General features: G+C 42.2%; 1 protein-coding gene across 4 annotated transcripts in view; it reads right to left on the minus strand.

Moving 5' to 3' along the window:
• Positions 1-23623, minus strand: part of scn5lab (sodium channel, voltage gated, type V-like, alpha b) — a 113381-nt gene that overhangs the window by 83437 nt on the left and 6321 nt on the right. For 2 of the 4 annotated variants that reach the window (XM_048265789.1, XM_048265791.1), the window contains exons 2-6: positions 11997-12304; positions 9206-9220; positions 6814-6932; positions 3631-3720; positions 1611-1739 (exon numbers count right to left, since the gene is read on the minus strand). In XM_048265789.1, coding sequence (XP_048121746.1) covers positions 1611-1739; positions 3631-3720; positions 6814-6932; positions 9206-9220; positions 11997-12263 — 620 coding nt within the window. In that variant the 5' untranslated portion in view covers positions 12264-12304. The remainder of the gene's footprint in view (positions 1-1610; positions 1740-3630; positions 3721-6813; positions 6933-9205; positions 9221-11996; positions 12305-23623) is intronic. The other 2 variants (XM_048265790.1, XM_048265792.1) reach the window with 1 other exon arrangement.

The raw sequence follows: 23623 nt of genomic DNA on the forward strand, positions 1-23623 counted from the left end.
AATCTATGGAATGTTAACGGGTCTCCCAGAAATTAGAATACCACCAGAATAGGTACCAATTTGCCGGATGCTTAAAATTTGAGTGTGTATCACGTCATGCACCTTAGCATATCTGAATTTCTCTGCACTGACCATTACACTAATCAAATTACAGCGAATACAAACAAAAAAACATTAACTGGTATGCTAATATTTACCGTAAAATTATATGCAAAGCTGATAAAGAGAAGGTAAAGTTTGACCAATGTACTAAGCAATTATGTTTGCCATTTCGCTCAGACAGTTGCCAGTCAAACAAGTGAGGGCGGCCATTCTGTTTCCATGGAAACCCCAGGGATGGGAGCGTTTATCGTTTCCACCACTCGTATCCATTTCCCAGTCATCAGTCTGGATTTAATAAAGCCAGCAACGGCGGGAAGGGGTCCTGTCAACGCCCTGACGATACTGTGACTTATGGGAAATGGTGTGGCTAAGGATCCCAGTAACCCTGCTGAGATATCCAGTTCAAGGACAACTGGCCCGTTCAGCCAAGAGGAATACGGTCGTAAGGCCACACAAGAAATCAGCAGTTCATCACTGCAATTGAAGTGGGGAGAGTCCCCTAGTGCAATCTTTCTCTAGCGTTGGGATGATGCAGGAATCATATAATACTGCAATAAAAGTATATAGATGTTTACATCTTACTGTCACTACAGATCTCCATTACCACTTTTTGTGAACAACACACAGGGTACTCTTTTACCACCACTGCTGCTATATTTCAGTTTTATTTCATCTTTGCAAATTAGAGAAAGAAATATATCTTCGTAAGTATTGGTTCGTAAATATTAGGTTTAATACCGTTAAAAAATTGTCATTTGTTACAAATGAGCCAATATTCTCGCATGGAATACAAATGCAGTAGCATTAATTTAGAAAATAAAGGAACAAATCAATAAATAAGCAGCTGTGTTTTGACTCTGCTTTCAGACGTGCACAAAAGCCTCTGATACAGTCAGCCGGTCAGCATCCAGAGGGTGGGGTGTGTGCGTTCTGATTTATTCCACAACATTCTTGACCTGTGACCCTGGACAGTTTGGCAGTTGGAGATACATAGGACATTGCAAGCGGGAAACATATTCATCTTCTGTCTGTTTACAACAATGTCAGTTCTCATTGATTGGCACAAACGTACTGTCAAGAGTCAATTCTGGAGGCCACACCAAAATGGTACAGTTTTTGATGAGATTAAAGTTATAAACAGAAATGCTAAGGGTTTTGTGAATCTGTTCCTTATTTTCTTACGGTGAGCCTGACTACTTCCAATCCACAACAGAAAATAATAGCCATAGCGACAGCACATTGAAAATAAACAGTCGATGATATGGACAAAACAAAGCAAATATTGGAAATTAGAGGGGAGTTCCCCAAGGGCTAGAGAGGACACAGAGAGATCTGGCCCATAAAGACATAAGGGACATTTCAATGATCACCTCTGTGAGCCAGTGGGGACACATGAGGTGAAACTGATGAGAACTGCTCCATCAGCAGCGCAAAATACGTCTGACGAGGTCACAGACGAGGCTTAAGGTGAAGGGTCACCACAGGTCAGCGGAGAGGCAGATACTCACGCCATGACTATCACGCTGAAGTCCAGCCAGTTCCAGGGGTCACGCAGGAATGTGAAAGGCCCTACGCAGAAGCCCCTCGCCAGGATCTTTATCAACGACTCAAACGTGTAGATGCCGGTGAACGTGTACCTGAAAAGGGCAGGTGTCGGACAGGGTGGAGAAGAGGACAAGGGTGGAGGGAGACAGACGCATACAGGTTCAACAAATTAGCTTAGCAATGGACCTAGAGGGAGCTCAGTCGCAAATACCTCCCGTTAGTCCTGGACATGGTCCAGTCTACACTGTACCCAATCAAGAGTTTGAAAGGAAAAAACAAAGAGAGAATTAAAAGGGGGGTGGGATAGAGAGACACATATGGAGCAGCATTGGGTTATCTGGGGAGGACATGGAACTGTAAGGGATGGGGGAAAAAGCACGAGTGAATCAGAGTGCATCAGCAACCTGGGGAATGGACAGCAAGCTTGTTTGACAAGACGATCCTTGATGAGTTTCGCAGTCATCAAGACGAGAATGGGCATTAACATCCAGCACGGCACTTTAGACACACTTTCAAAGCAGAGTACATGGTGGCTGAGATGGAGGATGCAGCATTCTGAAGTGCACGGCCGTAATCTCTTTTTTTTTAAATCCTGCTTTTTTGGATTCGGTGTTTGTTTATTTGGGGTTCTTTTTAAGCGTGTCTTTTTGGTGAAAAATGTTTCGTTTGACATCGGACCTCTCAACACTGATGGCTTACTGTGGCTCACCGCCAAAGACCGTGAGTGGTGCTTAAGGTAAATGAGCCTTTTAAGGAGGTGTGGGAGACACAAGCATCTGTTTCTCTGACAGAAATGCCCTTGTGGGGTAGACCGGCTTAATCAGCTACCACCGTCGCCACCGCCTCCTCTGTGGCCCGGCCACCCACTGATCAGCATGTGTGGAAAATGAATATAGCATTGGCGTTACTGTCACTTGGGTGTTGAGAGGTACGAATGATTGCCAGTCTGAGGAGGTGCTGTGATTGGCTGGGATTCATTGCATGCTACATGCCAATAAACCCTTGGTCCTCCTTGGTCACAAATCAGCTAATTTTTGGGGATGTCGGCTGACAGTACACAAATCATGTGAAGGCTCTTATCTGTATTCATTAAAGGTGAAGATGCTCGGCTTTGGCCGGCGCAAGCTTGCCCTACCACAGCACAGAAAACGCTGTGGTGGACAACCCATGTCAGAACACAGCAAACTACCTCGGCTACATGCTCAACATGGGTTACATCCTCTCTGTCCATGGTGCAAGCCATGGCTAGACTTCATGGATGATGGAAACAAACAGACTGGCCAACTTCCCTGAAGAAGTGTGTGGGGAAATAAGAGCTGGAAATGGGGAAGAAGTCAGAAGAATATATCAATGGGCAAGGTGATGGACTATGAAGACAGGCGGACAGACAGCAGACAGAACAGATAGCAGACAAAGAGTAAGATATAGACAGATAGATACTGTGGACAGATAGAAAGAAATAAAAAAAGTAAGAAAGAAAGAAAGACAAAAAAGGAGGAAAAGAAGAAATAAAGACAGGAGGTGGATAACATGGCTTGACAGAAAGAATATAACCCGTGTTCACCTCAAAATTGGTATTGCCAAATTCATCTGAATATTAATTCCCATTCCGTCCTTTTTTGATCTATTTGATTCATTTTGAAGATTTAACTGTAAACCCCTTTAATGAAAATCTAAGTCATAACGGTATGGCAGTCATACCACGGAGTTCATTCCAATGTAGCATAGCAGAGGTGCCATTAGCAGAGTCAAGTAGGCTCGGATACACTGAAATTATTAACTTACTTGCTAATTGTGGTTGGCAAGGCAACAAACACCTGGCAAAGCTTTACATCAGGACAAATAGGGCACAGTTCAGAGGTCAATACAATCAGGAAGGATCAGAGGAGACAGAAAGTATGAGGCACAGAAGAACTGACAGAGCATTCTTAGCCAGGAGAAGCATCTACACTAAGAAGCGGACGGCGGATGGCAGATACTTACTCAACATACTTGGCCCATTGTGCAGGTTCGGACATGGCCATGAAGCAACAGTTGGTCAAAATAGTGCACATTATGAAAAAACTGAATAATGTACGGAATATTAAGGAAAACACTTTTCATCCCTTTTGTATTGTATGTCATGTTTGTTTGTGTATTTGGATTAAAATTCAAAGCTAAAAGACTGTATTTACTGTACAACAAAATGAAACATCTGAATGCAGTTCTGAACATTCCACTGTTAGTAGTTTTCACATCACATACATTTGCACCAGCCTAATGGTTTTATAATGAATACTAAATAATGAAGTTTAACAAATCTCAGATTAAAAGACATCATAAATCCATTTATATGATGCTGTTGAACAGTACAGACTCCAGAGTGACTGAGACCTAATGAGGCTCAACATACCAATGAGCCGAGGCTTAAGTTGTACAAAAATAATGAAGCACAATAAGTAGTATTAGACCAAAACAGACCAAAACCCCAACTGTGTAAGAACATGTCTATATTTTAAATAGCACAATCTCTTATTTGCTTTTTGTTTTTTTGTTTAGGCACCATGGCAGAAAAGTAAAGAAAAAAGTCTCCTGACTTTTAATTACATCTGGGATCAATTACAGCAATTTAGCTCATTAATTATAAAAGCCTATTGCTTTATGTAATGAGTCCATATTCTCTCTTTGCATTTATATAATATCACATTTACAGTATGAGAAAGAGCCATTTAGAATTCCAAATATGTTCATGGGCATATTAAGACTTCTTTCAGATGTCATATTATTTCTGTGTGAGGTTTGTCACTGCAAAAATACCCTTAAACTTTCCTTTGAGCTCATTTTCCGAGCCTTCAGCCGGAGAATTAGCTTCCTCTTGACAGGCTCCTTAAGCAGGCCTATCTTATTACAGAGGGTCTGTCTCAAAGGCTTGGCCTTCCCTCAGCACTGCTCATCATATTGATTGGTGCAGACGGCCTTCTCCCCCTAAACAGGACGCGTGACAACACTTGCATAACCCATTACGATCATGGGAACGTGTGATTCAATAAGCACTTTAGGCTCTGGGTCACGCTCAATCCAGTAACTTCTCACAATGGAGGTGTCAGGCGAGCTGCGGTTCAGCTTGCTACCGGGGCGGTGGCCCGCACGGCTTCGGCGCAGACAGCTCGCCTCGCCGCGCGCCTCGCCAGCACTTTCCCGTTCGCATGGGTCCGCAACCAGCATGAGTCATGATTATGTGGCCCCGGCTGCATAAAGACGCTCCCTGGCTCCCATTATGGGAAAGGTTTGTTTCAGCATCCCCTGGCAAAAATAAAGCTGCCAAAAGTTTTGCTATGACACAATTTGCAACAAGGACAAGGGCAAAAAGGCCTTTTAGGTTTTCAATTGAAGCTAATCGTGCTTTAATGCTGAACTTCAGCCCTTGGTACATGATGATTAAAGGCCTCTTTGATATCCCAAATGCCCTGTCAAGTCCTAGACAGGTCCAAAAGTCTAGTCTTGTCAGCCGCTTGTCTTGGGAGTTATTTTTCCATGCTGATATGGCGCCTGTGTCTCACCGCCTAGGCCTACTGATTTAAGAATCACATTTTTCGCATGTCTCTAATGAGTGCAATCACTTCAGTGTGGCGCGTCAGACTGTGCTTCCCTTTCTTTCTCCAAGCTGAAAGTTATGAATGCGCTCTCGTGGTGCTGGTTAATCAAACATGTTCCCCGGCTCTTGAGTCCCCCGGGTAATCTGCTATTAGCAAGGCCAGGCGGTTTCTGTGCTGCCGCCGCCTGAAAGTGAGCGCCTCTCACCTCACACATTACTAAACACAGACATCAATCTGTCTCTTAGTGGCATTGATTCAACTGCTAAACTATGGTAGTGTTCAGAATTACATTTGTGTCTGTATTTTTATAGCAAAGACACTGGTTAGTTTTAAGGGTTGCCTGACTGCACACTAAATTCCATAGTGTGTCTCTCCATATCTACTACCATACTGTACGCATGATGCGTCTTCTATTCTAAAAACTTTTATTTTTGTGTGTATGTCAGCTCTATGATTTTATTCCACAATACGCTGACAAATTAGCATTGCTTTTAGAATACAGGGCATACAACATATGTTGGTGCTGAAATATGGTTATGACCTGGGAAAAACAAGACACCTGGTCACACTATTTTTGGGGGCGTTCGAGCCAGGTCAGCTTGATCCCACCCGAAACAAAAGTCTGGCGTGCAACACAAAGCCAGGCCCGGTGATTAATACGTCAACCACTTGAAGGGGTACACGTGTGACAGCCGGATGGGCTTGCAATCCCTGCAACCAGCGCAACACCTCCAGAGTCAGACCCTCCACCCTCTTATCATGGCGACAGCAGCCAAGTGCCCACAAGCATAATATTCCTAAACACCCACGGACGTGGCGAAACAGAAGGGTGTTGTATTTTTAGAAGCTGTCTGTAAAGGTGGATGGGAGTGCCATGTGTGTGTGTGTGTGTGTGTGTGTGTGTGTGTGTGTGTGTGTGTGTGTGTGTGTGTGTGTGTGTGTGTGTGTGTGTGTGTGTGTGTGTGGGTGTGTGTGCATTTGTGGATGGGAGTGTGTGTGCGTTTGTGGATGGGGGTGGGGGGGTTGGATGGGTGTTTGAAAGGTTTGGCAATGATACAGATGGAAGTGCAGTCATCCCAACCTGGCATTGAACTAGCCAAGCGACCCCCTGTGTATGCCCCCCCCCCAATTAGAGTGTGGCCCTGAAATGTCAAAGTACAAGGAATGCTGTCACAGTGCAAGTGTGTGGTGTTGTGATGTCAGTGGGTGCCGAGGCGGAGTCTTTGGACAAATGGGTGTTGGCTGACTGTCTGTCACAGCCAAAGGCATGGCCAACATTCTTAGGCAGACATCTAATTCTAGAATGTTCCCTCAAACTTTTACCCTCAGTGCAAAAGGTTTAGCTTTCTGAGCATTCTTAAAAGTCTTACAAACTGTTTTTGTCAGTGAGTTATCAGATTGACACATTTAAACTATATTTCTATACTGTCAATTTCCTTTTCTTCACTGTTGTAATGAATTTGTTTTTTTTTTCATTACTCATTCACAGGATTGTCTGATAAAATGAAGCTGTTCAAAAGCATCACATAAACACAGAGTTGGTAAAATCTGCAAAAATAAGAACATTTTATTTGTAATAGGAAAAGGATATGAGTGTACCAAAACCTTTATTGATGCTCTTCTAACGGGATGAAAAGGGCTAAAAATATAGAGTGCAGGTGTGGCACTAAAACGGAAGATGGCCTTCCCTTTGTTCAGTACTATAAAAGTCTGTGGAGAAGAAAAGCAGAGAGAGCACCACATATTGTGGTTATGGTTATGGTTATGGTATTTAGCAGACGCTTTTGTCCAAAGCGACATACAAATAGCAACAATACAAAGTTACATTTAACAGTAAACATATTAAAAAGTTGGTAAGACTACATTTAGGAGAATAGCAATAATAAACAGCAATGTCAATTCAATCAATAGCCTAATGAAAATAAATAAATACTATAACAAGCCAAACACATAAGAAACACTTAATAAACTAAGTGCATGTTGAACAGATATGCCTTTAGACTCCTCTTGAAAGACTATTGAAACTATCACAGGAACGGAGAGCACTGGCAACTCATTCCACCAACAAGGAACCACTGAGGAAAATAATCTTGAATTTGACCTAGCGTTTATGGCTGGTTGACACAACAGATGCTCATCAGGAGACCTCAGAGGGCGGTTGGGGAATATATATCTTGATCATTGAATTAAGATAGCAGGGAGCAGATCCAGTCAGTGTCCTATAGGCCAAAGTGAGAGATTTAGCTAACAGTGAATTACAATAGTCCAGCTTGGCAATAACCATGGCCTGTACACAGTGGCAGTTGCTGCTCTTTAGAATAGGGGAAGCTCTGATAAAAATTATCAATTATTAAATTAATTAGTTATTAAGTTGCTATATTGGTCTTTGAGGGCAAAGGTTATCCCAAAACCCAGATTAGAACAAACAGTATAGAGTTCTGAGACATGGCATCTGGCCTGGCTACATACCAGTTCACTTTGGGGGATGTTTAAATAGGCTATTTGGTAACCTAGTAGAGTTATTTAGAGTTATTTCTCTGTGAATCTCCCCTGGAGCTAGCTGGCTACAACCTAGCTTAAATACACAACTGAAACAAAAGCAAGTCACAAACTCAGTAACTCCATATTTACATTTTATTTACAGTAGGTTATGTACAAAGACAAATAGAAACCAACTGTATTGCTCACAATTATGTGAATTTGAGCAGCAGCTTGCATCTCGACTTCCCCTGCCAACACTGCAAAGCATCCCTGAACTTGAAACTCTTCCTTTCCGATCACGACATTTGCTGTCAATCAAAAAGAGTCCAGCTACTATGACGGATCCTCCAATCATCATACAGAAGCTCAGCGTCCGGGCCATCCCACTGCCCAATTCACTCCCAGAGACGCCAGGCTTCCCTGGAAATTACGAATTTAGGGCGTTTTGCCAATAAATATCTAGCTTTTCTGCACTGAGATCAGCCAATTCTGAAATGCCACTGAAAGTCCAGTAAAGCCGAGCGTCTATGGGGTTTTTGATGGATTGTGTCCTCACAGCAATACATTAGGGACGGGAGGACAGATGACTGGCAAAACCTTATTGCTGAAGGAACTAACGATGAAGTTGAACACATATTTAGCATGTTCTAGTTGGAATACTAGGCTAATGTAATACAGTAGGCCTAGTATTTGATGAAATTTTCCGCAATATTTTAGAGGAGGCTGAGCTTCCTCTGTAGTCTTAGAACAATCACCTCTGCCTATACAAGAAGTTTCTTGTGTCAGATAAGTTCTGATCTTCCTAATGTTGTAAAGGATAAACCAACATGATTTTGCAATTGAGGCTACATGCTCAGAGAAGTTAAGTTGGTCATCAATTTCGACGCCCAGGTTACTCGCCGATCTAGTGGGGGTCATTGAAGATGAGTCAAGCTGGATGTTAATCTGTTGGGGATTAGCTGTTTTAGCTGGAAACACCAAAAGCTCAGTTTTTGAGAGATTAAGCTGAAGGTGGCGATCTTTCATCCAGACTGAAATATCCTTAAGGCATGCAGAAATTCGAGGGGAAACGCTAGAGTCCTCAGGTGGGAAAGATAGGTAAAGTTGAGTGTCGTCCGCATAGCAATAGCATAGCAAAGTCAAATCCTCACCAATGGAAGGTGGTGTAAATAGAGAAAAGCAGGGGCCTTAATACTGATCACTGAGGCACACCTGTGGTAAGGTCATGAGTCTTTGATACCTGTCAAACCAGTCAAGAGCTCTCCCAGAAATTCCCAGTTCAGATAGTGTAGAAAGGAGAATGTCATGGTTAACAGAATCAAAGGCGGCAGATAAATCTAGTAGAATTAATACTGATGACTGAGGAGAGGACTTAGCTACTCTCAATGTTTCAGTCACAGACAGAAGAGCAGTTTCAGTAGAATGACCACTCTTGAAACCAGACTGCATAGGGTCTAGTAGGTTATTCTGATAAAGAAAGTCACATACTTGCTTGCACATACCACTTTCTCCAAAACCTTTGACAAGAAAGGAAGAAGGGAGACAGGTCTGTATTAACAACAAGTATCAGTACAGACAGACATCATTAAAACTTTTAGGTTGCAGAAACACACAAATAAGCAATGATGAATGATCTACATCATTAGATCATTCATTCATGCTTTCTCCTAGTCAACTTTCAAAATAATAGACACTCTAAAAAAGGTTGAAGGAAGGTGTTAAGTCTCAGCTGAAACAAACTTCTTGATGGCACAGGGAATGGCACAGGGAATCTACATGAATATAGCCTCCCACCATCTATACTTCACACACAAAATCTCTATACATTAAACTAACTGTAGTGAATGGACCAAAACATATCCTGAAAATGAATATAAACCCTATTGCTATCTCTTGGAAGACTGGTCTTAGAAGAACTTTTTTAGCTAGATTATGTTACCATGGTGTGATCTTCCTGTGAACACCTTAAGGTTATGTGGAAATACAGGAAGTGTTTGGCTAAATAAGGTGAAGAAAATAGATAATTTCACCAACACCATCATCCACTAGCCACCCACTGCGCCCCTGCACACACATACACAAGCATACAATCAAAAAAATGTCAAAGCTTGCTGTAATCAGACATATGCCCCAAACCAACTACAATTTCACTTCACCAAAATACTCAGAGGGACAGCATATCTCAGATCATTAACATAATCCCACAAAAACTCTTCATTATACCACCAAATGGGACAGATAATGAGGGGGATGAACAATTGGGCACCTATGAGTGGGCTCAAAGAGTGCACAAATAAATTACCACAGGGTGTGATGGAGCAACATCTGTCACAAACGGGACGGTATCTATCGCCGAGGGCGACAGCAGCACAAGGGGACATCTCCATCCCCCAGTTTGCACAGAGAGCTGCGGCGTTGGGGCCTGACGCTTGGCGGCGTCTTCATAGCGCCCAGGATTTATATGGTGACAATGTAACATAAATAACATCAGCTAGTCACAAGCTGAAGAATCACCGCGTGCGTGCGGGCTGCACCCCGTCAGCAGAACACTACTGGTGGCATGTTGCGGCAGCAGCATTTTTTGCATGAGTTATGTGCAGCGTCGGGGCTTATCAGAAATCTGGCTCACAAGTGTGACACGGTGCACCCCGCAGTCATTTCTCTAGTGGGGAGGGGGATATTTGTAGGTTTTTGTTTTTTAATTCCTCACCTGTCCCTGAGGAGGAGGCTTGTTGTCCCCCCTCATTGCTTACAGTAATGGGCCTCAGAGAGATGTTGAGACGGGACAGACTCCCGTTCTAAATGGTCGCATACTGTCCACCACGCTTGCGCCTGGCAGACTCGTCTCATCAGTTAGGGCTTAAAAAAAGGAAATAAATCAGAGGCACGGAGTGGCGATGAGCCCCACTCTCCGCTCTCTCTCTCTTTCTTTCTCTCTTTCTCTCTCTCTCTCTCTCTCTCTCTCTTTCTGGGAGTTGGGGTTGAGAAGTTTTTTTTTCTTCCTCCCCTCCCAACACGCCTTGCTCATGAGTGATCTCATCCTCTTCAGAGATGTCGTGTCAATGTCAACAGGGGCACCTATTAAAGTGACATGCGCTGCCGAGGCCGGACAGCGCTCGGGTCATGTGTGGGGACGTGTGAGGTCTGGGTACCTTTGCTCAAATCCCAATCACAACAGTAAATAACATGCTACTCTGTCGCCTGCAGAACGGCCTCCATAATGGAATACTGTTTGCTTAATATGTACAAGCAGTGACCTGTCCAAAAGACATGAGATATTTCTTCTGCATACGTATATTTGTGTGATATAGGAAGAAAAACATTGTGAGTCCTTATTAGATACTGTAGATGCCCACCACAGGTTCTTACATGAAACAAAGAAGGGCATCATGTAAAGCTATTTAGATTACTAACACACATTTCACTTGGTAATGTCATAACGTGCATAGACCTAAGCACCTTCAACGGAAGATTGATGCCTCATTTGGGTGTATCTGATCGAAAATGTGGGTGTTGCATGCATAACACACCCATAAATTAAAATGCAATTTAACATGTCCTGTAAAGGTTTCCACTCTAGTACCCTGCAGACATGCAATTTAACGTGTCCTGTAAAGGTTTCCACTCTAGTACTCTGCAGACATGCTCAATTTTCTTCTTCACCATTTTCAAACTATCATTGTGTCACACACATTACACACAGATTGCTTACTGTGGCTGCATCAGATGCAGTTTTCATTGGTCATCATCACAGTTTCTAAAAATGCTGCCTTATTATTATTTTTTTTTGGAAGAGCAGATTTAGGAGAAATTTCAAAGATGATGTGGTCAAGTCTTTGACTAAGCAGAGAGAACAGCGGGCACAGCAAAGGCTGCATTAGAGTTGTCCAGGTCTATGACTCATCCGTCTCATCAGCTATCATTTCTCATTTGCTCCCGCCACTGATTCAGCACAAATAAATCAACACTGCTGGCCTGACACCAAATCCCTTATTAGACGATGTCTTCATTTTATTTCTGAATTTTCTAGCATTAGTTTGCTGCAACTATTTAAATGGCCATAACTATTACTGTCATTTGTGGTTGGACTGCTCAAGTGAGTTTTATGTAACACTTGGAAGCAAATAGTTGCAAAAAATCCTTTTGTTTTGTTCCCATTCACAAAATAAATATATTTAAAGAAATTTACCTCATTTTCATCCACACACAAAGAAACATAACTATAGCACAGTAATCTCTTAAGAAAAATTGGAGGGAAAGAGACAGACAACCAAAAAACTTTGTGCCACTCACTCTCTGGTTCTTGAAGTAGAACGGGTCGATATCCTCCAGAGGCACGCCCACCAGTGCAGACGGAATGTCTCCGAAGATGCGAGGCAGCTGCTTGCCCGCCTCCAGGTCAGCCCGGGCCTTGGGCAGCTCCACGTCTCCCAAGTCCTCCTGGTAGTCCTTGGCATTCTTGGCCTCCTCCTCGGCAATCCGCTGCTCGATACCTGCCAGGGATTCACGAGTGAACCGGTGCAAGCTGTCAGGACCTGGTGGTAACAACATGGCTGCCATCTTTTCATCCTGAGTCTTCTATCCTTGGGTTGACTTCACAGCTGAAGGGACAAACATGTAAGGGAAATGAGTGTCAAGTTACATGTGTTTACATTTCTTGACAAATTATCCAAGGAAATCGAGACAGATTTCAACTAGCAAAAGACTAAAAAGGTTCAAAAACATTCTAGCTAAATTAAATCAAACATTTTGACAAGCATATTGTACACCTAAATTAGTATTGTCTGACTAAATAAACTTATTAAAATATACTAGTGACATTTTCAACACAGTGATACTGTTCATTTGCTGGCTGGGGTTGTACAACTTAGTCCATCTATGGTGACTTATGTTGTGTCTAGATTGAAAAGATTTAACCTCTTGTGGTCTGTCTCATGTTTGTTGGTTAGTGAGGGTGTCAGTGGCTTAACAGAAACGAGCCCGCAATCACTTCCCCTACCCACACATGGCACAGAGGCACAGCCAGCATCTAGCAGACTGGCCATCTGCTCTGACTGTTAATTGAATGAATGAGACGTGTTCATTTATCATCCAATCATGTGTTTATTATGGGGTGTCTATGACAGACACAAACCTGCTTTCCAACTTCTGAGAGAGCCCATCAAAAGAGACCTCTAATGGTTCAGCCTGACAAAAGTAGCCCTTTCTTACACTTAGTTTTTTACCGATCAATTGGTATCTGCCTTTATAATTAATTTAAAATGAAGTAAAGGACAGTCAAATACTGATCCTTCATCTAAATTTCCAGTAGGCCTATTGTCTTTCCATCTTAACATTACGTCCATCAGTAAAATAATGTTAGCATTGGTTGAATGGTGGAGGCTAACTTGATTGTTAGTGTATTTGTAAAAAATAAACACATTTACTTAAACTTAAACTGAACAACATAAACCCATTTACTTAAACTTAAACCTAACAACAGCACTATAATTTTCTCTTTCAACTATCATTCCATAAATTTTCTGACCATACTGACAGTAGCTAAGTTAGTTAGCCACAATGATAGCATTAGCTAATGTCATTGTTTATCTAAGGTGACTGAATTTCAAGCCCCTCTGTCCGGACCTAGGTATTGTAACACCCCCAATTATCACCACTTTTGTTCAGAAATTCTAAAACAACGATGTTTATTAACACTTCAAAATAACATTTGCTAAATGAACCTTACATTTTTCAGTAGCCATAGGTGTGTAGATTTGAACAAAATCTGGTTTGGTTCTTAACGGGAGCATTACTGCCTGAAATATCCGATTTTGTTTACCATGCTGGGAGTTATAGTGCTGGCCTGATGGGTCGCCTATTTACGCTATTTCAACGGCACATGAACGGTTAGACCATGAATTCTCGTCATGAAATTAAAATTCCACTGGAGCTCCAAGCAGTTGTGTACACGCAGCCTTACAACACTGTTTACAGCTCTTCGAGTCACGGTAAAACGGCATTTTTGGTACATAGCTAATTTAGATACACCTATGGTGTGGGTGGTTGAGTTTCTTTAGGAGTCCGCTGCTTGGTTTGTATAGAAATGGATATTAAGTGACACATACACGCAAGACAGTGGAAATAAGGGACCGACGGTATAGAGTGTTCTATTTTGTGGGCTATGATTTACAGCACAATGCGGTCAAAGTTAAAACACGGTTGAACTTCGAACTTGGAACATGCAAGAGAAGCAAAATGAAAACATAAGTCATAAGTATCACACTGTTTAATGCTGTTAATAGTGTGTAAAAAGATAATGTTGACGTTTTTACCACTCGGAAGTCAAGTGTGCTACCAATCGAGCTAAAAGCCCAGGCTGCTAGCTCTCTTAATATCACGACTCTAAGGCGTTGAGAGAGAGGTTTACACAACATACATACTGCACAGCTACGTACCAGCTAGCTATCAATACACAACTGGAATAGACCTATAAGCAGAAATTGGGGAGTGTCCTCATTTTGGCCAACTTGTCCTCCTTTTCTGGTCTGGTTGGTGGTCACTCTATTACTGCTACTTTATACATGTAGCCTCCACCTTCCCTTTTGAAACACAAATTATGACTATCAACTACTAAGAACCTTTCGCATGAAATGGAAAAAATAGGCGTCCCTTGTTACAATTTTTCTTTCCAATCACAAAAAGTATTGCACTATTTAATGCTGTTAACTGTGTGTAGAAAGCACAAAAATACATCATAAAACATCATAAAGCATGAAGTAAATACCTAGAAAGTTATTGTGCCAATGGTGTTTATCACAGATAAGAACAAAGACCTGACACTATTATTCATAATAATTATTTTATAATTTTATTGTATAAGACCCTTTTCATTTGGATTTAAAATAGTTAGGCATATTTAAACACAATGTCCCACCTTGATCAGAACTTTTCAATATGCTAAATATTAGAGTACATTTTTACATTTTGTTTGTAAAAAATGAATATCGGCTGATTTATCATTTATTGGTTTTTGAAATCCTCAAATATCAAAATCGGTATTGGTTTTTAAAATCCCATATCGGTCTGGCACTAATTGCTATATGCTTGATGTAGCTTTGACTGCTTAGTTGTGACTACTTTCATGTATGTAATGGAATCTAATGGTAAATAACCTACACTAAGTAACATAAAGCACCACAACTCAATTCTATTCACAATAAAACATTGGAGTTTTATTTTTGGAGGTTTGTGTGGTAAGCTGTCAACATTGTATAAAACTGTAAACACATAAACCCTGTGATGGTGGTAACATCAATTATTTTAAATGTGTAAAAAATACACACATCAAGGAAAAGGGCTACTTGAATTTCAAAACTGACATTAGATTTGGGTGGCAGTGCACACAGCACTTGAAAACTGAGTCAAGTAAGTCTGCATTGTGCTCTGGAAAATAACAAGACAACATTAGCTGACTCCTTATGGTCTCTCCTGTCTTATGTCTGCCATAGTAGAGAAGTGTCCCCTACCCTGAAAATGGGTTAAATGTGTCTGTGTGAGACCCAGTGGCTTCTCCTGGGCCTGACACTCTGCATAATCTGCCTTTTCATTTCCATACCATTTCAGCTATTCAGAAAGGCTGGAGCCAATGTAGCCAACATTGTGTCCAGCTGAACCGAACAAAAAAAGACAGAACATGCTTGAATTGTTTTTCTCCTTCCAGCAGAATTTCTACCGTTAGACTCTCCCTTTCAGAGAAACCCCAAGCTTTCATGTCCACTGATTTTAGCATCTTCACGGCTCAAAACAGTCACAGTGCCCTCTTCACTTTTATTATATTTCTCTCCTTTCTCCCTTGTGATCCAAATTACACAGTGTTTTCAGTCTGTGCATATTTTACAAGATTTGTTGAGGGGGTTAGTGAGATGTGCATATTTTGAGTGCAATGAAGTCAGCTGAAAATGTATCAGAGAAACACTTGTAACTAATAAGCCTAGGGTCAAAATGCATTTAACATTACTTACTACACAATAGGATTGTTGAAATAAATTCATGTGGAGGCGAAATGTTAATAGCAAACACCACTGTGGTATAAAATGATTGTATGTAATCAGCTGTGCCAGTGTTCCTTGGCTATAGATGCTTCGGGACAGATATCACACAGCCAGAAGTTCTTATCTACTCAGACTCCTATGATATTCACATAGACACCTCAGAATGACACCTTGTGTGTGAGTCATATCATGTCTGCCCGAGAACACGGTCATGGTCAGTTCAACCCAATGTAATGACCTTTACCAGCAGGAAGCCCAATGCAAAGTCCGTTTTTAGATCACAGTGCCAACTGAGTCAAACATCTCTCTACAGAATTGTGCATCTGTTTGACGTTTTATGGTCTATCCTATTTGTGCATCTGTCTACTATGTTATAACGCCATACATCGAACCTGGCATATGTAATACTTTGTCACTTAAGTTGAAGTTATGGTTCACTGGACAGAATGTATAAATTGGCCTGCAACATTTTACTCTATGTACAGTTTATGTTCATGCATTTGAAATCCAAACATTGGCATACTGTTTCAGGCTGGCTTAGGACGATAAAATGTCTGATCTACTCTCACAGGCTGACTTATAGGGCCAGTTTTAGGTAAATAAAACTCCTTTCCAAAATAGTTCAGTCCATTCCTTCAAGTGCCCACCGTATATAGGTCATCAGGGCTATACAACATGTGAAATGGGCCTGGTATTCATGTCAAAGGCCCTTTTCTTTCTTTCAGTCCCTGAGAGCAGGCGTCCGGGAGCGAAGCAGGACAAAAGGGTGGAGGCTGAGATGTGGTTCCGTGTTTGGGTGGTGGTGTGTGGGGGTGGGGGGCTGTGTGGTGGGTCACTTCAGGATGCCTTTGTTCCGCTTGCGGGGGCCCGGCGCTCCTGATGTCTATAAGAAGCCGAGCGGCTTGTCAGTGAAAGCTACTGCCCTGTACTCTAATCGCCGGGCTGCTGTTCTGGGCTGAGACAGGAGACGGCGTATCAAAACAGTGGCCTTTACACTTCCCACACACTCCACAACAGAGACATAACTCGACACAAGACAAGAAAAGCAACTGGGCTAAAAAGAAAAAGAAGAAAACAAAAAAGGAGTCTGGAGACTGCGCCTGCCGAGTCCTCAACCTTTGGCTTCGCATGCTTGGCAAGACCGCCTGCATGTCGTTGAATGGCATGCTGGCACTGAGCGGCAGTGGCTGCGCGAGCGGAGAGAGGGGATCGTACAGTATTTATCGCAAGCACACTTGACACTGAGGAGTTGCAGAGACAGAGTCAAATGTCATCAGGGGCACCTACGGCGTGCGAGAGCCGCAAGTGAAATCACCCCGTGGTCTTGCACCGAGACCTGTGTAACGGCAGGTAATTCCGTTTCAAAAAGGGCCTCTCACAGTAAAAAGCCCTCGGGCGCCTCTCCCTCAGACCATGAATGAAATGCTGTGCTTCACAAGGTCGCTTTACTGGTGTAAATGTAATGAGAGAAGGTGTGCTCTGCTCATAAATGAACAATACTGCCGCACAGTAAAATGTAAGTAACACTCTGGTTTAAAAGATGAGAAATTCAGTTGACTGTCAATGTAACCTAGCTATCTACCATCCATGGCAGGAGATTTACTACCAAAATTAGCAGCCCTGGAAATGACAAGCTTGTTGAGATCTCAACATGTGTTACAGGTCCATGAGACACCTCCTGCTATCCTGCTATCCTGAATTATATGGAACCTTCAAAAATGAATAGGAAAGTACCATCATGTTGTGTCTTTTAAATCTTTGTTACAAAATAAAACAAATAAAATAACAACAGTGCATTGATTTCTCCCTGAAACCACTTGCTATTGCAAAATGCATTCTGACCACGGCATTCTTCCCTTCCATGTGTGTTGAAAAATAAAAAGCCGCCTTGCCTTATCATATTGTCCACCATTACAGCTGAGAATTAGCATTGAGATATGAATCACACCCTTGGTTGGCAGTCCCTCAGTCTGTTTTCATTTACATTAATCCCATGTCTACAGCATTGCTGTTAAGGTAATCTCCCACAAGGTTACAACCATAGGAGAGAGACCAAGGAGCCGAGCATGTCACCCACAGGATCGCCATTAAATCAGGCACCTATGAGGCAGTGTTGCATGGGTCAACCTCACTGCCCTCCTCAGCTTCCACTGAATGCAATTGACCTGGGTATCCCTTTGGGAAATCAGCAATAAAGTATCCATACATGGTATAAGCGCATAACCATTTCAGCTGAGAGAGTGGCAGCCCCCATTGAATCTGGGAAGTTATTTTAATTCCTCCCAGTGACCATCAGTATGGCAGGTGTCATTTGGAAAGGGGTGTCTATGTAGAGGTGATAACGCAAGAGAACATCATTAAATAAGAAGCCAAAGATGTTTGAAATAGGTTAGAAGTACCAGATCTTGCACCAAACATGAAAGCAAAACATCTGTTGCTGTTAATTAGATTTTCTGCCAGTTGCTGGTGTGATGTTTTGCAGTACACATACATCTCTTCTTTGGTTTCACTAGTGAGCCACACAAGTATAATTTAATTTACATCTCTAAATCTTATTTGTAATTTTAACACTAAATTCTGAAATTTGTTTAAGAATGTAATTAACAATAGAACATTATATTTCCAAATATACAATAATTTAAAAAATGCATATATACCAGATTTGAATGGTATAGTATCTCTTTTTATTAGTTATTTAGACTAAATGACAGCCTTTTTATATCAGTTCCACTCTGATCAGTGGGATTGCAATTTCAGGATCACATGGCAATATCCCACCACTCTATTCATTCTCATTCATTTTCCATGAATCACCAGTTTAGTAATCAAATGAGTGGTGCACTGACCGTTCTTTACAAAACCTTAAGCCCCTCATCAATTTTGTCATCAGCAAATAGGCATTGCCAAATTGATTGAGTCATCACGGTGACATAAGAAAAAGTGGATCATGCTCAATCAATCATGGCATCTTAATTGATGAGTACTTTATTATCACCAATGTTTTATTGAGACAGTCAATCCCAACAGGATTACAGACCATCTTTAATCTCTCTCTCTCTCTCGCACCTTGTATCTTTATCTCACCATCTCTCTTGCTGTCTTTCATCATCTTTTTTTTCCCTCTTCTTCTTTCATTTTTACTTTGTCTTCCTTGTTCTCTCTCTCTCTCTCTCTCTCTCTCTCTCTCTCTGAGGACCAACCAAGCTTCCATTTCTCCAGGCCTAACCCTTCGCACAATCTTAATTAATAAGTGACCGTCATGAATAATGCCACGGGTGACTGCGCTCCCTCCTTGTTCAGCCATGATGGATTATGCATGGCCACAACTGTACTCCGACTGAACCCTGTGCAATCAGCACGACAAGTGGGCATCTTGAGGACAGAAGAGGCCAAACATGACAAACACAGTGCTGTGGACGGGGCGAGGGGAAGGAGAGAAGGAAAGTTATTAAGACCTAAATGATTCAGTGCTAAATAGTAGCCTGCCGTTGACAAAATGTCTCGTCCTCAATCAGACATATCCATCTTGAAGAGCACTGTTGCTGTCTGATTGAAATCTGTGCTGATGTCTAGTGTACATTAGTCTTTTGGGGGAAGGGGAGGTTGTTTCCCTTTGTCTTGATTGTTTATTTCACCAGGGCTTTCCTAACGGTCTCACTTCACTGCCTCTAGTTTATCAATCATTTTATCTTTTTAATTTATATATTCAATGTAGTGCAAATAGTTAAATATTCATGTATCCACATTACATTCAATACATACAAGCTTATCTCATTAAAATGAATCGCATTAACAACTAAACGAAGAAGCATTCTGATTCAGGAAAAAAATGCAACAGCTTGGCATATTCTGGTTTGACAATTCTCCTTAGTTGCAGATATGAGCCAGATCCAGAATGGTGTTGGGTTTTTATTTTTGGCCAGGTTTCAGCTAACCCTTTCCATATTAACGGGAAATTCTGCAGTAACTCAAAGCGACACACATGCCAGGAGGAGGGATGTGACAAGTCAACTGCAAACTGACCTCGTAACAGGAAGCAGGGCAAACAAGGCAGAAGCTTTACTTTCACACATGGCAAACCACCCTCTTTTAGCCAAAAGAGCTCTTCCACTAATTCTACTGCTGAGCCTAGGAAGTGTGCTCTTCAAAACTGAAAGCAATTTGACACAAAGACACACACACACACACACACATATTGTTATAAGATGAGATTAATTTGGAAATGTATTGTTGTTTGTCAGATGAATGATTTCAGTGCATATTTAAAAATATATTTTCCTAAATTGCACATAATTTTAACAAACTTATTTACTGATGCACTTTGACAAGTGCCAAGACAATTGATTTTTCAAGAATCAATTGTGAGAAAATAGAGAAAATATCAGAAGCAGCCATTGATATATAAAAACACTACGTTTGCAGCGAAACAGTGTTGCAACAGTTCTGGAATCAGCTATATCTTCCAAATATTTTTGTAATCCAACCCTCAGGATGTGCCACACAATTGATGTGGTGGATTTCCCACTTTGTCACAATCTGACCAAATGAATGCATGAATCATCTACCTTCCATGCGGTCATGACACGGAGGCAGAACATAAATACAGACTTCAACTCATGTTTCATCTCCGCACCCCCACAGCAAGACTGACGACAGAGACATTTGAGCCTGTTAATATCGGCTCAGCCAGTGCGGCACAAAACGACAGTGCTTCAGTCATTTTCGCCCAAACTTGTTATTAAAAATGACTAAGCCATATTTGATGGGCATGACTGTTCGGAGCCATGAAAGTCCTTCTATTGATTTCAATGGGGGACTACAGACCGCTCATGTTCTCTGGCTAGCTCGCCACTAACCAGGCGACTGAGAGGGAGATGGAGAGTGCTTCACTGCTCTCTGTTCTGTGATTACACCCAGCCAGCTGAACCCTGTGTCAATCATCCACTCACAGTCCCCCCACCTTCTCAGTAAAGAGTGCTCTGCATGCTCAGGAAAGCAATTAGTGATTAATATGCTGATTAGGATTGCAACGCAGTGGCGCTGATGCTGGGAAGTAGACTGATCACCATGGAGCCGGATGTGGATGTAACATGCCATTAGCAACCTGCCAGCACGCCTGGGATATCTATGTTTCAGACACACAGACAAAGCTAACAGATTCCTAATATTGCAATATCTGGTACAATAATGGGAAGAACAGGAGATGTTTGACGTATGTGTTATCGTCCTTGTACCTGACTGTGTGCTTATGCTGCTGGAAGTCATGTTTTGTTTGACTGTCTGTGTTCTGCTCCTGTTCATGAAAAACACTGGCTGGAGCTTCTCACTGGTGAGTTCAACCTCAGAGAGCTGTTAACTGGTCCTCTGACTTAAAAAAATAAGTCAATGATGGGTCTTGATTTATGCTGAAACAATTCTTTTGCAGGGTGCCACGTCCCGTCTGTTCACCGGGGCGATCCTTGAGTTCGCCGGGCTCTGCGGGCCTGACCTCTCAGCACATGATTCAAGTTCTTTCTGGGCTGTGTCAGTGGCCCCCGTCGCTCAGCTGTCACTTTCAAAGTAGGGCAGTGACGGCCACCCCTGTCAGAAGATTAGCTGCCCTGGAGGCTCTGGCTGCGCCCCACCTTTGGAAAGGGGGCCGTTTCAGCCACTCTCACACAATGCCTGACCTAAGCCTGGCGGAGCGCCACCCACATGGCACCCCCAGACCCCTACAGTGTACGAAGCAAACTGCCGATATTATTAGAAAGCCCCCATCGTGGGGGGCTCTGCGCCCAAGACAAACACAAACAAAGATCACGCAGTGTGTACTAAAATACTACCCCGGCTCACCCGGCTCTAACATGTCAGCTGTCAGTACAGGTACTCCTTGCCTGCCTTTTGGTGGTGTGCTGTCCTAGCCATTGCACAAGGCACCAAAGTCTTGGTATGTGTCTACCAGGTCTGGACTGGTTAATATGGACAAAAAACAACCAACCAGGTGCAAATATGTTAATTGCGGCAGAAAATCAACACCAAACTGAACAGAATTACCATTTAAATGAATACGCCCATATGGGCAGCATCCACCATTTAAATCTCCCTCCTTGGTGTCCATACATTTTGTATTTGCCTTCCCTGCTGGCTATACATTTCAAATGAGCCATGCTTCGCTCACACAGAAACCTTGCCAGCCTGGTGATACATTGAGTTAGGTTGTCAATTGTGAATTGCTAATGGCTATCATTCCAAATCTGTCACCTCCACCCTGCGCCCAGATGGCTGTTTGCATGACTTTATTTTTTTTTTTTGGTGCATCTCTAATGTGGAATCTCCAACAGCATGGGCCATGGCTGAAGCCCTTGCCACAGGTCTGAGGCTCGAGACATGAGGCTCGAGGCGCGGGGTTCGCTAAGAGCTTCCCCCGCGGCATGACAAAGGAACAGACACTGTGCTTAAATGATGAGAGAGGAGAATGAGATGGAGAGTGGAGGGGATGAAGCAGGCCCATTTTTATGCTATTTACTCCTCCTCACAGGAACCTAGGGCTCAGTAATTTTCGAGAGTGCTCTCCTTTAAGCCCCCATCATGCACTACTCTCCCGCCCCCTCCCCACTGTTCATTAAGCCTCCACAATACCACTGCTCATTTTAATTTCATTTTAAAGAGCTCAGACAGTTTGTGGACTTTGTTTTCTTTGCCTTTCCTCGAGTCGGGACAAGGACGAATTTCATTTCGTACGCATTTTTGCTGGCCAAAAAACGGAGGAAATTGTCATTCCATCGTCTGCTGGCAGCACTGGCGTGTGCTGCTGTGGAGAGCAGCACAACACAATGGCAGAGACACTCGGAAGCCCCTTCAGCTCACTGCTAAAGGAGCATCAAAAGAGTACTCATCACGACAATGCCTCCTGTGCTTTAGGGAGCCTGTGGGTCCTGTGAATGGGAGAGGGAGCAAAGTCCAAACAGCACAAGTGAATTTGGAGAAAATAGAAATTATATTAAGACACAAGAAAGCAACACTTGTTGCTTTGTAGACTTGGCTATAGTGAAGGGGAATATAATAAGGATATATAATTAATAATATATATATTTAAATTAGGCTGATCTTTAAAGGGCTGATTTTATGACATAACTACTTGTTGAGCTGATGCATGGCTGATCACATTTTAAAACGAATAATCATAATTTTATACTCTCCAATTAGACAGCTCAACCATGGTTGTAAAAATAAACGTGAACATGGTCAGCAAAATCAGAGAGAAAATATGGAGAAAATGAGACATAAAAGCAAGGAAAGAAGGGAAGAAAGGTATACAGGGAGCATGAGACTAAAAGGAAGATAGACAAAGAGTGTGTGTGTGAGAGAGAGAGAGTGAGATAGAGAGAGAGAGAGTCTGTGTGTGTGTGTGTGTGTGCGAGAGAGAGAGTCTGTGTGTGCGTGTGAGTATGAGAAAGAGAGAGAGAGAGAGAGAGATACTTTGTGTGTGTGTGTGTGTGTGTGTGTGTGTGTGTGTGTGTGTGTGTGTGAGAGAGAGAGAGAGAGAGAGAAAGAAAGAGATGCGTTTGAATATTCCCTATACTGTTAATCTACTGTTGTGTCATTGGCAGGTCACATCAGAAAATATTCCAGTCAGTCTTTCAGTCACCATAGCACATACATACAGACACCACATATTTATAGACACCCTAGTCCAAGTGTACAGAGCTGCCTTTTCTTTTATCAAATCTTATCTCAAATAAAGAAGGTGAGAAGAAATACACACTGGCCACATTCAGAGCTAACACGGAAAAAGCCAGTCACTTAAAAGCCGACCTGTCAATGACACTTCACCATGTACATGACAAGGAGGGAGTTATTTTTTTTTTTTTTTCTTAGTTTCTTTTCTCATTGGTCTTTGATATCCTT

The sequence above is a fragment of the Alosa alosa genome, chromosome 16 (assembly GCF_017589495.1).
Source record: "Alosa alosa isolate M-15738 ecotype Scorff River chromosome 16, AALO_Geno_1.1, whole genome shotgun sequence".
Lineage (NCBI taxonomy): Eukaryota > Metazoa > Chordata > Actinopteri > Clupeiformes > Clupeidae > Alosa > Alosa alosa.